General features: G+C 40.8%; 1 protein-coding gene across 4 annotated transcripts in view; it reads left to right on the plus strand.

Moving 5' to 3' along the window:
• GNL2 (G protein nucleolar 2) overlaps positions 1 to 15,143 on the plus strand; it is a 21,477-nt gene continuing 6,334 nt past the window's right edge. The window contains exons 1-8 of one of the 4 annotated variants that reach the window (XM_036447349.2): positions 1 to 194; positions 1,866 to 1,950; positions 2,932 to 3,026; positions 4,909 to 5,048; positions 7,950 to 8,134; positions 10,465 to 10,567; positions 11,449 to 11,607; positions 12,121 to 12,234. In XM_036447349.2, coding sequence (XP_036303242.1) covers positions 131 to 194; positions 1,866 to 1,950; positions 2,932 to 3,026; positions 4,909 to 5,048; positions 7,950 to 8,134; positions 10,465 to 10,567; positions 11,449 to 11,607; positions 12,121 to 12,234 — 945 coding nt within the window. In that variant the 5' untranslated portion in view covers positions 1 to 130. Of the gene's footprint in view, positions 195 to 1,865; positions 1,951 to 2,931; positions 3,027 to 4,908; positions 5,049 to 7,949; positions 8,135 to 10,464; positions 10,568 to 11,448; positions 11,608 to 12,120; positions 12,235 to 15,143 lie in introns of those variants that run through there. The other 3 variants (XM_036447346.2, XM_036447347.2, XM_036447351.2) reach the window with 3 other exon arrangements.

A 15,143-nucleotide genomic window follows, 5' to 3' on the forward strand; every position in this document is an offset into this window, starting at 1 on the left:
TGACGTAGCGCTCGCACGCGTGTTCTAGCGTAGTTCACGCGGGTCACTTCGGCCGGGTCCGGGAAGCTAGGAGCTCGTTTTACCTGAGATAGGCCGGACCTAGCGCTCCGGTCCTCCGCCCGTCGGCAAGATGGTGAAGCCCAAGTACAAAGGACGGAGCACCATCAACCCCTCGAAGGCCAGCACGAACCCGGGTACTGGCGGCGGGCCCGCGGGAGGCGGAGCTTGACGGCGGCCGGGGGCGAGGCTCCGAGGGGAGGGGGACGCGCGGGCGGTATTGCTCGGGATGACTCGGAGTCGGGTGGCTATTGGGGGATGAGAAGGTGGCTGCTTCTCTCGGGAGCACGGAGGAGGGCTGCCAGGGTCCTGCACGCCTGTCAGGCCCCGGGTCTGAAGTCGAGGAAGTGGGGGGGGGCACTCGGGCCTGGCACCGGGGAGGTGGGGGGGCGGCCCCACGGGGTGAGGGGCTGGGACTCGGAAGCTCTGAGTTGGAAAGGGCAGGTCCCCTTGACCTCTTCCTGTGTTCTTGTGTGGATCAGGTGTTGGAGCCCCTCCCCCAACACATCTCAGTCTTGGGATGATGCCACTTTTCCAGCCCAAGGAACTTGCAGAAGTAAAGTCAGGTTAACAGTGGTGTAGGGCCAACCCAGCTGGCCTTTTATCCTTGACCGCACTTGCCTGCCACTTAAGCTTTGACCATTTAAATGAGAAAGACATTGTAGATTTGACTTTTGAAGTCAGCCTATAGAGTAAAGTTCAGAGAAAACCCTACATAAAAGTGCTGTTGAAGCTGTTGTTTGGGTTTTGTGGAGGTTCCACCTATCGGATGAACAAGGAAGACTTTGGGAGATGGGGGGGAGGGGTTCCATTTCAGGTTTAGTTAGTAAAACTTTGTTTTTAAATATGATTTAAAGTTTTTGATGATTTTAATTCATGCCCAATGTTTTCTCTGGATTACTGATAAATTATTCAATTTGGGTAGACTGGAATCTTAGAATATGAGACCCCAAAAGGCCCTTAGAGATCATGATGTTATAGGTGATGACACTGAGCCAAAATAGGGGAAGTGGCTGTCATCAGTTAGTGAGCAGTAGGGCCAGTAGTCCTGTGATTTTAGCTTTTTTTTTTTTTTTTTTTTTTTTTTTTTCCTGCATTGCTTCAGCAGTAGACGGGTGATTTGAAGGGATCCCAAAATGAGAAACTAGGCTAGTGCTTATTTGTCCTCTTTCTCTCTGAGATGTAAGGCAAGAACTACTAGCTGTTGCTTAAACTACAATCAAACATTAGGAAGTTAGGAAACCAGTATATTAGGAACATGGCTGCATAAAAATGAGAGTCCCATGGTGCTTTTCATGTAGCAGACACTCTATTTCTGTTCAGCTGAGACCCAGAGGTAGGTGTCTTAGAAGGTAAGATCACAGGTGGTGATCAAGTGCTTTTGTTCAAATTGTGGCTTTGCCATTTAGTAGCTCTGTGAGCTTGGGCAAACCGTCTGAACGCTGTGCATCGTTTCTTAGCCTGCAGAATGGTGATAATGTATCCCTCTTTTAGGATGGTTGTGTGAATTGCATGAGACAGCGCCTGTGATGCGGATAGTACAGTGCCATAGTTAATGTTCAAAAACATTAGCCATGATTATTATCAAGTACAGTCCTATTGGGGATCAGAGATTAGGTCAGCTTTGTCATACCATGGAGCTCCCAGTAATAACTTTGTTGGAACAACACATGGAGAAAGGAGAGATTTTGCCATGAGGTGTCAGCCTGCCTACTCTTGAGTGAACTAATTGGTGTGCTTGGAGCAATGTTCATACTTAGATTTGGTTATCAAAGAGTGTGCAGTCAGTCTACTTCTGTGTTTCCTAGATCGAGTGCAGGGAGCAGGAGGCCAAAACATGAGGGACCGGGCCACAATCCGGCGCCTGAATATGTACAGGCAGAAGGAGCGCAGGTGAGCATCGGGCACTGTCATCTCTTCCCCTGTCCTCCATGCCCCTGACTTGTAACTGGAGACCATTAAACCTTTGATATTCTCACCACTTCTTTCCCCAATAGGAGTAGTATATTTTCATATGTCATTTTATATGGGTATGGTTATGATAAATTGTGGATTTGGGGTTCAAGATGAGGGTAGTGGGTGGTGTAATTGTGATTGTCTCATAGTACCCTACAGCAATTAGAGGTCTTGTTCCTCACAGCCTTGGCCTCCACGCATGGCATATTAAATCTCAGGTTAAGTATCTGTCAGACAGAAATCTGGATTTCTTTAACAAAGCATACAGGACTGTAGTCATAAAAGCAGCCAGAAAACTTGTTTTTTTAATGACAAACTTTTGATCACAATGTTGTGGCACTTGAAAACTCGTCTCAACTCTGCTGAGGCAGCCTCTATAGCAGGGACTTGCTGAGTTGTGGCATTTTGCTGGCTGGTCTTAATTTGTTTAGTAATAAGAATCTCCATCCGTCCTAAAAGATGTGTCTTAAAAACAAATGTCAATGAACTTAATCTGCCTTAGTCACCTACCCTGTAGTTTGTTTTAGAATTTCGAGTTCCAGCATAAATCACCCTCTACTTAAAATTCATTTAAAGCAGCCTTCAAATAATTACTCGAAAAAAAACCCCACAAAACTCAAGTATGTGACTTTTTTTAAAAAAGCAAGAAACAGTAAACAGATTTTTAAACATTGGCATTATTTGCTATTCATCTAGCAGAAATCATTACATGCTCTGTTGCAAGAGGGTAAATGGCTTTTGGACAATCTGTTTCAAATGTAGAAGTACTTTTTGTTTATTGAAATCTGTATTTCATGATCATTTAAAACAAAGAAAGAAAAGAAAAGGCCCTTTTGATGGGAAGGGTGTTCCGTAAACCAAACTTGCTGTTGCCTTTCTTCTGTTCTCAACCAAAGCCTGTTAATTTCCTCAATTTAGGAACAGTCGTGGTAAAGTGATTAAGCCTCTGCAGTATCAATCATCGGTGGCTTCTGGCACAGTGGCAAGAGTGGAGCCAAATATTAAATGGTTTGGTGAGTATTATCTGTTACTTTTGCTCTACAAAATGTGTGCTGTGTGGAGAAGGGTAGGATGTCCAGGTGTCTGGCAAGCAGGAGTTTTGGGGTGAGTGGAATTGTCAAGGATTGTATGAGAAAGGGTATAAGAAAAAGTGCATAGGAAAGTAGAGGTGGTAGATTTCATCAATAACTTCCTTTTTAAAAGAACTCATGGTTGTTAATTGTAAGTGACCCTCTTAAGCAGTAAGATCACCCCAGTGACCACCATTCATCCATTCATAGACCTTAGAACTGTCATCCCTTCATTTCTGGTCACGTGGACAGGTTACTGTTTGAGAGGTGCCTTGCAGGGTGTGTTTGGGCTTCTGCTTGCAGAGTGAATGCGTTAGCTTGAAGTTCCTCTGAAACACTTTGTCTGTAATGGGGCTGTAGTTGAACTGAGTGGCCACGTTGGTTCTTCCCAGGAGTGACTGGAGTATCTGCAGAGTCACAGAAGCTCAGGCTTCCTTTGGAAAGTTCACCTTCCTTTCAGCCTGGGCTCTCAGGCTTTCCCTTAGCCACTGCCAGGTGTGTGTGCCTGCAGGTGACTGGACCCCTTTGTCAGTCTCGTGTTTGACCTCTCTGCTTGGAGGCTGATGGCAGCTATCTTTGAATATCTCTAACACCTTCAGATGGGATTCCCCTAGGAAACGGCAACATAGAAAAGGATCAAAGAAACTCCATAAAGAGGCCTTCAGCATGGTGGCTGGATACTGTGACTCTAGATCCAGATCACCTGGCTAGAATTCTCTGGATGCTATCATTTCTGACTGGACACGTTATTAAGTCTGTCTGGTCATCAGTTTCCTCATATCTAAAGTGAAGATAAAAAAGGTACCCATTTTTAGTGGTAATTAAATGAGTCAAGGGCTGAGAATAGTGCCTAACTATCTGTAAGTATAATATATACTATATATATATATATATATATATATATATATATATATATATAATATATACACACACACACATACATACATACATATATTGTATATGCATGAACCACTATCACATCAGCATTTCACTGTCATAATCAACATCTTCGGTTTTGTGTTGTGCTGCACCATACTGCTTAATTGAATATATTCTTTGAGATCTCTCACTTACAAGGTGTTCTCCAGCTGGTGTTATATACCTTTATTTTATTCTCTTACAGTGATTTATTGGTTCATTTACTAGTCCCTTCAAACCCTAAAAACAGCAACTGACTCCTAGGGTTCTGTGCTTTGGGATTCCTTGTATATTCTAACCAAGCAGCTGTGATTGGCTCCAAATTTCTTTGTCAGATCTAACAGGAAATAGGACATTTGTCAAATCTGAGTTCCATTCAGTGAGGTTTGTTTTTCAGTTTCACCCAGTCAGGAAATTGGACTTGGAAATCTATTGAAATCCTTTATGTGTCTGGGTTGGTGGATTAGTTCATAGTGTAATGAGTGCAGAAGAGGAAGTTTTTGTTGTTGTTTCCTCTTTTTTTGTTAATCCTTCCTGAGGATATTTTTCCTATTGATCTTTAGAGAGTGGAAGAGGGTGGGGAGAGAGAAACATCAATGTGAGACAGACACATTGGTTGATTGCCTCCTTCATGTGCCCCCACTGGAACCAGGGATTGAACCTACAACCCAGGTCTGGGAATTGAAACCATGACCCTTTGGTGTGTGGGCGGACAGTAAACCCCTAAGCCTCACTGGATAGGGCTTTTTCCTCTTAAGTTTTAAAAATGACTGCATGGATGAATGTATTAAGTGTTTTGGTGAGCGAGGGTAATATAAAATCTTGCCTTTCACTCTGTCATTGGGAAGATGGATGCAAAAGCAAAAAGAAGTTATTTAGTAAATGGCAACATTCTTTTGTAAAACAGGAAACACACGTGTGATTAAGCAGTCATCGTTACAGAAATTTCAAGAGGAAATGGATACAGTTATGAAGGATCCTTACAAAGTTGTCATGAAGCAGAGCAAGTTACCTATGTCTCTTCTGCATGATCGAATCCAGCCTCATGTAAGATGGAGATATCCCTGGCAATGGAATTTCATTGGCAGAGCCATGCAGATTCTCTACCATATCTGTCTATTGTTTTGTCTATAGAGAATAGTGACTTTAATGTAGAATTGGTGAGCTTTCTGAATCGCATTCTGTCAAGGAGGTTCAGTAGTATGCTGATCAAAGCTCCGGCTTTGGAGTGAGATCTGGGTTTTATCTTTGCGCTACCCCTTTCTATGGCCTTCCATTACATTTCCCCGAGCTTTCACTTCCCCAGCTGTAAAATCAAGATAACCCCTCTTCTCGGGTGCCTGGATGCAGCTGAGACGTCAGTAAAACTCCTGGCACATAGTGAGCACACAGCCCGCCACATGATCAGAGCTATCACTAATACTGTTTTAAACGTGTGTGTGTTGTTTTTTGGGTTTTTTTTTTTGTAGGCAAACTTGTTTAAGTGACAATTCCATCAAACTCTGGGGAAATGTAGAATTAGGATGGGGTTGTTAGGAGGGAGAGTTTTGGTGGTGCGTACTTGCTTTTCTTTTGTAAGATCCTTGGAGATTCTTTTGAGCTGCAGGAAAGGATACTGGTTAGATTGATTGTTAATCATTAAAGTTCAAAGTACAGTAAGAGCTGAATCTGGCTTGAGTGTAATGAGTTCCACACAGAATCCAAAAAGTGGCCTAATGTTTTCCTGCACGTTTTTACTTACATTGAATAATAATTCCCAGAAACAGAGCCAGTGCATAAGCTTCAGTTCCAGTATAAGGAGGGAAAGAAAACATTGACATGCATACATGGATTAACAGTTCAAAGAAAAGTGTTTACTTGCAGAACAAAATAAAAACCGAGGCCTGGTTATTGCCTCAGGTTTTATCAATTATGCTTTGTTTTATGACAGACTGGAAGAATGGCACCTATTAGGGGAATGACTGTTTTCTTTCAGGGAAACACATGAGTGTAATTCATGAACCACAGACAAGTTGCTCATTTCCCTTGTTCCCTTTGTCTGTTCTCCCTAAAGCCATCTTTCAACAAACTATTGAATCCTGTTTATGGGAAGAACAGAGAGGTTCTATTATGGATTTACTGATTTGTTGCCCATTCCAGTCTTTCAGTGCTTTCAAAATCCAGTGCTTAACTATCTGAGCTGAAGAATGAAGGCTCTGCAGCCAGAGCAGTCAGCTTGCATCTTGATGCAGATAGGCATTCAGAGCAATTGATGAGTTTCTGCTTTGGTTTCAAGAAACCTCAGAGCAATTGATAAGTTTCTGCTTTGGTCTCAAAAAACCATTACACACACACACCCCTTTTTTTTTTTTTTTTGCTGTTGTTTTCTTTGTTAATCCTCACCCGAGGATATCTTTCCATTGATTTTTAGGGAGAGTGGAAGAGAGAGAGACAGAGAGAAACATTAATGTGAGAGAGACACATCGATTGGTTGCCTCCTGCATGCACCCCAACCAGGGCCCAGGCCTGGGAGGAGCCTGCAACTGAGGTACGTGCCCTTGACCAGAATTGAACCCAGGACTCTGGTCCACAGGCCAACGCTATATTCATTGAGCCACACTGGCCAGGGCGAAACCATACCTCTTTTATGTTAGCTACTACATGCTATAAAATCTAATTTAGAGATTGCTGCAGAGTGTAGTCAGATCACATATGGTTTTCACTTTTGCACAATTAGCTAAATATGCATTATAATTATATTTCTGTAGCATATTAAAAATACTTTGTGTGTACTTCCTTATGTACCACATATTACTGTTTTACTATTGTGTAGATTTATACACACAAGTCCATGTGTACTATTTAAGAGATTTTTAGTGATAATTTTGATCATCGTTTCCCCAGGGACATTAGAACCTACTTCCCATGTTTGGAGATGTTCCCTTGTTGGAAGGTAGCAAGTAAAACTGAACTAAGCTGTGTTAGAGGATTTGAGAAAATGATAACAGCTTAAGGTCTTTAGAAGGTGGAGAGAGGATCTGTTAAAGTTCAGAAGCCACTGGGTTGTTCCTTCATCTGTGTTAGTAGCTGTGCTTATAGAGGAGCTTGTACTGAGGGGCAGAGGGTGGGGGTTTTTTGTGTGTGTGTGTTTTTTTTGAGAATATCATCTGCCGGCTGTTAACATTCTGTTACGTGATAGACGCTAACTCAAACTTTGACTTTTATCTGGCTTCAAAAATTCCTATGCCGGTGACTCCTTTACAGTCACATCAAGTTCTAGTTAGTATCAGGTTCCTTTTATCACATCTAAACTATTATTTTGGACTTTTGCTAGATGTTTTTCATCTGAAGGCTTTCCATGTGCATTTAATAAAAACGTTACCTAAATTAGGGAAAATGTTATCTGAAACTAAAATGCATCTTACAAAACAAGCAGTTCCTTTTAGCCATGAAAGAAATGAACTTCCAAGAAAAAGTTGGCATTTACACTTGGTTTAAAAAAACACACAAATTTAAGTATGATTGACCCTGACAAAATCTATGAATTTGGCATATTTTATTCACTTGTTTGAAAGCTAAAAAAAAAAAAGTCAGAAAAGATAAGTTAATTTTCAGTATTTTAGCCTTAATTACATTTGACTAAAGTTTATGATAGACGAAATAAAGCAGAGTTTTTGGCAGGTCTTGCACAACTATTCATATTTGCTTTGACCTTTTTTTGCTTTGACTATTTGTATTACTTTTGTATATCTCCAAGGAAGTTTCGGAACTTCAGAGTAGAGGAGCAAGTGCCTTTGCTATTTAAATAAGCTTTGCCTTTGATTTGAAATCGGGCTGCATCCATGTTGATTTTGGTGTGGTTTGAGCTTTTTGATAATAAAAGCAGAACGCCTTTCCTAGGTAGGTTTTTAATATTTTTACTTTATTTTACTACTTTCCTTAGTTTTACCAATAATTCTTTCTTTTTAGAACTCAAAGGTGCACATTCTCGATACTGAAAGCTTTGAAACTACATTTGGCCCTAAGTCTCAGAGGAAGCGACCAAATTTACCTGCCAGTGACATGCAGTCTCTCGTAGCAAATGCAGAAATGTCCACTGGGAGCTATGACCAGGGCAAGGATCGCGACTTAGTGACTGAAGACACAGGTGTGAGGTACAGTTTTGAAGTTCACATAAGTGTCATCATTTGCTCTTCTGCAACAAAACATTTTCTCTACACTTCTTCTGCCTGTGCGAAGCTCGTGATTTAACTCATAGGTGGAGAGTTATCCTCTTCCCTTAGACTAGAAAATATCGTGAAATTGAGGCCACACTGAATAATTTAAGAGGGCTTGTTTACTACAGGTCTCTTCGTCCCCAAAGTAAAAATAAGTAACATTTTCATCTTCATTTTAAGACCAGTATAGTCTATCATGGACAAATTAGGAAGTATAGTTAAGGTTGAAATGCAGCAAAAAATAAGAATTCATAATGCCAGCCTCTGTTAAGTGTTGTAAGATCAGGGTTTCCTTAACCAGTAGTCTGGACCACTGGGGATTCATGAGTGGCCTTTGAGGTTTCTATGACCCTCTGAGGATTTATGTGGTGAGATTTCTATTTTTGTTTTGTATTATTTTGGGGAGGTTCGAGGAGACAAAAGGTTCATACATTTAACATATTCTCATAGGGATTCCATATCCCAAAGAAGGTTAAGAATCAGTCACCAATACTTATTTTCTTCTAGGTCTTTCTTACACTTAATTTTTATTTGTGAATATAATATCCTAAGACTACTTTAACTTGCCTTTTAATACATTTCTTCAAATGGTTCAGAGTATGTTTTCATGTCAGTCCTTACAGCAATGTAATATTTAATATCAGAATAGTGCTTTGTTGTGGCCAGTTCCACTGTTGGACATTTACACTGTTTATCATGAGAGTACAAAATCCGTGTGACCAAACCTTTCTCGTCTTTAATTATTCCTCAGAGGTAAACTCTTATGGTGAAGGTTACTGTGTCTTCATTGATAACTGGTTGAAACATTGCCCTCCAGAAAGGGGTCACCAGTTTAGTTTTCTCGGGCAGTGCCGGATAGTCCCCATTCTTCCTCTTGAGTCTTCTTTTTTTTTTTATTATTATTGATTTTTAGAGAAAGGGGGAGAGAGATTTGTTCCACTTATTTATGCATTCATTGGTTGTTTCTTATGTGTGCCCTGACCAGGGAGAGAGCTGGTAACTTTGGCATACCGGAACGATGCTCTAGCCAACTGAGCTACCCAGCCAGGGCTCTCATGTCTTAAGTGCCTCAGCGAAGAGGTGGTGTCCCTGGAGCGCAGTAATGCTGCCACATCAGTGCTGCTGGTAGCCCGTGCCAAGCTGGGGGCCTCCCAGAGATAATGTCAAGCCATTTGAGGACTAGCAAAGAGAGGCAGCAAGTTCATTCATTCTTATAATTGTTTGGGCTTTTTAATTGACTGTGTTCTGATGATTTGAATTATTTTCTTCCCCCAAAAGGTACAGTAGGTAATGGGGGGGGGGGTGCTGAAACAAAACCATTTTTTGTTTCAAAGCCATTGAAGCTAGTAAATAAACAGATTCTTAACCTAATCAGAAAAAGTTCACTTTACATAGGAGTGATAGAGCATAGGTTATGGTTCATGTCCTGCCAATTCCTTTTCATAATTCTCCGATATATTGCCTGATTACACGTGCTTTAGAATTTTTTTTATTATGGCCGAAACTGGTTTGGCTCAGTGGATAGAGCATCGGCCTTAGGACTGAAAGGTCCCAGATTCGATTCTGATCAAGGGTATGTACATTGGTTGCCGGCAGATCCCTGGTGGGGGCTGTGCAGGAGGCAGCTGGTCGATGTTTCTCTCTCATCGATGTTTATTTATTATTATTTCTTAAAATATATTTCATTGATTTTTTTTTACAGAGAGGAAGGGGGAGGGATAGAGAGTTACAAACATCAATGAGAGAAACATTGATCAGCTGCCTCCTGCACACCCCCTACTGGGGATATTCCTGCAACCAAGGTACATGCCCTTGACTGGAATCGAACCTGGGACCCTTCAATCTGCAGGCTGACGCTCTATCCACTGAGCCAAACTGGTTATGGCTAGAGTCACTTTTAAAATTAAAGTTTAGTTTGCCTGGCCAGTGTAGCTCAGAAGTTGAGCATCAAGTCAGGAACCAAGAGGCCACCGTTTCAATTCCCGGCCAGAACACATGCCCGGGTTGTGGGCTTGATCCCATGTGGGAGGCATGCAGGAAGCAGCCAATTGATGTTTTTCTCTCACCAATGTTTCTATCACTCTATCCCTCTCCCTTCCTCTCTCTCAAAAAAAAAAAAAAAAAAAAAATCTTTAAAAAAATTAAAATTAAGGTGTGTTTTTTTTTTGTAAAATTAAGTGTTTTTTCAGTCCATCTGCAACTACTTGTGACACTCTTTTCCTTTGGAATATGGATGTCTTTCCCCCAAAAATCCTTTTACTCTTCAGTTTCCAGTTGCTCACTTTGGGTGCTTTCTTCTTTAGAAATGAAGCCCAAGAAGAGATCTATAAAAAGGGACAGTCCAAAAGAATATGGGGTGAGCTCTACAAGGTAAGACTTTAAACTTTCTCTCATTGAGTGGTCCGTTTGGCTTTACAGTCTTATATGAGAAACTGATTTTGATGTATTGGAACTGTCAGATAAAGTGCAGGCTCTCCTACCTAGTCCATTCTCTTTCTCCAACAGAGAAACTAGGATCGATATAGCTGTGAACATACTATCATCGGTCTAAATAATTGCATTTTTATTACTTGTATAGTAGTACCTTATATACATTCATATATTCTGTCAATATTTCTTTGGGTTACCTACTGAAATGATAGTCCTGTTTAGATTTACCAGTCTGTGTGAGAATTTTTAAGCTATTTAGTCCAGGCCTTTTATTTCATATAACCCAAATCTATGTAGGTTGAATACCTTACCCAGCTCACCAGCTGGTTAGTGAAATCTGTGTGTCCTGAGTCCTGGCCCAGTGCCTTACAGCTGGCTGAGTTTTATCTTCACACTAGTAACATTTCAGTAACAAAGGCCTTCACGCATAGTTGCATCATTAAACGATAACATAATAGGTAATAGTATAATGAGAGCAAACTAAGCGTTTTAGTTTTTTGTAAAATATACAAAATCTATAGCAGTAGAAACTTTTAGAAGTCTTAAGAAGTAAATGATTCTGTTCAGTAATGAATAGTAGTCATGAAATAAGATGGATTTCATTTAACTAGTTTTCCTATTTGAAATTTGACAAGTTTCAAACACCCAGGATGAAAAAAAAACTTTGGGATTCTGATCACTGAGCATTGAGATTGTCTAGATTCAACTCTCATAAGATTGCTGTCGTTTTATTTTCCCCACCCCACGTTCTCTTAAATGTTAGCTCTTGTTCATTTGCCCCTGTACGTTAACAAATCATTTTCACCTCTATGAATTTGCAGGTGATAGATTCATCAGATGTCGTTGTTCAAGTTCTTGATGCTAGAGATCCAATGGGTACCCGTTCCCCTCACATCGAGACTTACTTGAAAAAGGAAAAGCCCTGGAAACACCTCATATTTGTTCTTAACAAATGTGACCTTGTTCCAACCTGGGCAACAGTAAGTACAGCTGCTAATGCAAAACAGACTTCCCAGCTACTCAACTCGTGTAAGCCTTGAGTGTCTATAAATTATTAGTTTTGTGGTTTCTAGGACTTGGGGCAAGTGTGGAACTCTTGCGATAATAGTCATTGAAGCGTTCTCATTGAAAACAGAACTGAAACAGGCTTCACTGATTGGACAGCTTTACTGCTTCTCCTCTGATGGTTGGTAGTGGGGCAGCTTCAGAGGGAGGCGGCTGCCACAGCCACTGGCCTGTTCACATCATGTCACATTAATTGCATTTAGTAGCAGTGAGGGCATTTTTGGAATATTGTTTTGTATTTAGGAGACAAAAAACAAAGCATTAACTGTCATACTTGAAAAAAAACATTTCAAAGAATTATAGCTAACATTTTCCATAGACAGCTGTGTATTTTTGAAATACAATTCTGCAATTCAAGCTCTGATTCTTCCTGTATTGTAAATAAACAAATTACAATTTACCAGCATCTTTTTCTTTTCCCTCCTTAGAAACGATGGGTTGCTGTCCTCTCCCAGGATTATCCAACACTTGCTTTCCATGCAAGTCTTACTAACCCCTTTGGAAAAGGAGCATTTATTCAGCTTCTACGGCAGTTTGGAAAGGTATTCAGACCTGATCTGTTTCTCCAGTTGTGAAGCTGTGGGTTTGTGTTAATAGTTTCTCTTGCCAGTCTGTGAGAAAGTTACACTCCTCACTTCCTACATCTTCTTTGTAATGAGAAACGTGTATTCTAGTGATGTAAAAAAAACCCATAGAGCCTCATGATTATTAGGGGATCTGAAATGCTTTCTAGGTCAACCATGGCTCCCACCCTGACCAGCATTGCTTCCCTTCTGCCATATCTCTGCTTCCTTTCTGCCATCTCTCTGCATTTTATGGCCCAACCTCTACTTCAGTGTTTTTCAACCTTTTTTGGGCAAAGGCACACTTGTTTCATGAAAAAAATCACGAGGCACACCACCATTAGAAAATGTTAAAAAATTTAACTCTGTGCCTATATTGACTATATATAAAGTAATTCTCTTGAATAGGAATCAAATAAACACAAAGAAAGTATTTTATAATTTATTATGAAATATTAAGTAAACAAAATAGTGAAAAATTATAAAATTCTTGTCTTTTCTGCACCTACGGCACACCAGGCAACATCTCGCGGCACACTAGTGTGCTGCGGAACAGCGGTTGAAAAACGCTCCTCTACTTGATGATGGACCCCTGAGCTCACACTCTGTTCCCTGCCCGGCTTTCAAGGCCTGCCGTGCTCCCTCTGCCCTCAGGGCCTGAGCTGTTTCTGTCCCCTCTGCCTGGGAGGCATCCTGCCTGGTCAGATGTCAGTTCCTCAGGGAAGCCCTGAAACCCCATCGGATCACCCTAACAAATGTTCTCCACGCTTCATATTTTGTACTTGCAATTTTGTGTATTTAATTAATTTTACCTGGGCTTCTCACAAAAGACACATGTTCTCTGTCCTACCCTTCCATATTTGAACACATGCTTAGAAGTCTATTTCTTGATTCCCCTTCCCCTCACCTCCACAGTTTTAGATATTTAGTTCCTATGATGGAAAATGAGAATTAGGTTTCTTACACCTTCCCTGCACGCATACTTACCCTCCCTCTGTTCTTCCTATATCGTTATATGTTGGCTAAATTCAGTGTTTGCATCATGACTGTAAAATATCAGTTGCAGATGATCCACATAGTGCTGTGATTATAATTGCTTTCTAATCAAACCTTCTGTTTTCTCTGATGTTAACTTGCTCTATTTTATATGTCACTAATGGCCCAGCAGATTCCCTGGTGGGGTGGGACCTCCTATGATTAGCAGGCACCTCCCTCCCAGGGACTCCGGCTGCTCCCGGCCTGATGCAGGATATTCCGGACTTGCCTTTCACCACTGTCTGCTGTTTCTTGTGTGGGGTCCCTTATGCATTGATCCCTTTTCTTTCTTGGTTTACTTTTGAATAGCAGTGTTTAGAAGAACATTTTTTGAGACCTTGCATTCTAGAAGTATCTTTCCCTTACAGCATTTCTCCCCAGCAGTCTAGGGTACTGCTGCATTGTCTTCTGACATGTCTGTGGAGAAATCAGGTCATTCTGACTCCTGATCCTTTGTGGCTGGAATTTTTTTAAAATTTCTGTTCCAAAATTTCATAGTGATGTGCTTTAAGATGGCTCTTTTATTATTCAGTGAGCCACACATTGGATGGGACTTTCAGTCTGATATTGTCCTATGTTATTTTTTGAAATCCCCATCCTCACCTCCCCCCCACCCCCCCAATTCACCTCTGTTCTCATTCAGGAATGTGGTTTTATCTCCTGGTTTAATTCTTGGATTTTTTATCTTTATTTCAGACATTTATGACATATTGCTCTATTTTCTTGGCAGTTTTTGAATTGATCACCTACCTGTTTTATTGCAAGATTAATTTTACCTCTCACTTTTAATTCCTGAGACCTCTTGTTTAACTCTGAATTGTCCTGCCCCCTTTTACAACCTATTTTTTTTTTTTCACAGATGGAATATCATCTGTCTCTGAGAATGATAGTGGCGTTTTGAAATTTTTCTCTCTTACACTGACTCTGTTTCATCCAGTTTCTTTGTGTGTTTTTCTGTCTTTTCTGCTATACTCACACTTCAAAGGTTTGGTTATCCTTGGCTCTCCATTCATATTTAAGAGAGAGCCACTACAAAAAGCTGATGTAGTTTTGTTGGAGGTGGGAGGTGTTGAATGATAGATTTCACTGTAGGGTAACTGGATAGAAACCCAATATTTTGTTGAAGGACACCCTAGATGTCAGTGTATATGAGTCTTTACTCTTGAGCCTGTGAGTTCCCCCAGAAAGAAGTCTTTGATCTCCAGCTCAGGGGTGGATAAGCCTGCCCAAGGTTCTGGGAACTCGATAAAAGTAAAAGCCTGAGGGTCTTACTATTCACTAAGTTTACAGTTAATCATTTAGGGAACACTTGCTTTCAGCCACTGTTAACTCTAAATCTAGGGTCCCTTTCAGGTCTGAAAATTAAAGGTCTTTTCAGATATGCAGGGTTTCAAAAATATCACTGTCCCTAAGGCTTGGGTTTAGGGAAGTTTTGTCCCCAGGATAAGTGAGGGCGGGGGTGGAGAAGTGACTGTTTTTACAAACTTTCCACTAGTCCAGCCCTCAAAGCCATCTGCATTACTAATTTCTGACATTTTTTGCGATTCATGGACACTATTTTTGCTGGATTTTTAGTTTTTCTTCCTTTGTAGTCACTTAGTTTTCATTTTGGGCCAAGTTAGATACTACTTTTTGGCTACTAGTGTTTTGTTAATATCACATGTTAGTGTTTATTGTCTCCAGCTCATTTTTTGGTTTTAAATGTTTGGTTCTATGGTACTCATTCCCACTGCTGTCATTCTGGGAGAGTTGGGGGAAGCAGTGAGGTAGTCATAGATGTTTACTGTGCCACCTTTAGTCAGAGTCCATTTGTAGACCCTCTTCTTGAGCTCTGCCTCTTTCATTTCTTTTGG

The sequence above is a fragment of the Pipistrellus kuhlii genome, unplaced genomic scaffold (assembly GCF_014108245.1).
Source record: "Pipistrellus kuhlii isolate mPipKuh1 unplaced genomic scaffold, mPipKuh1.p scaffold_m20_p_2, whole genome shotgun sequence".
NCBI classification, from domain to species: Eukaryota; Metazoa; Chordata; class Mammalia; order Chiroptera; family Vespertilionidae; genus Pipistrellus; species Pipistrellus kuhlii.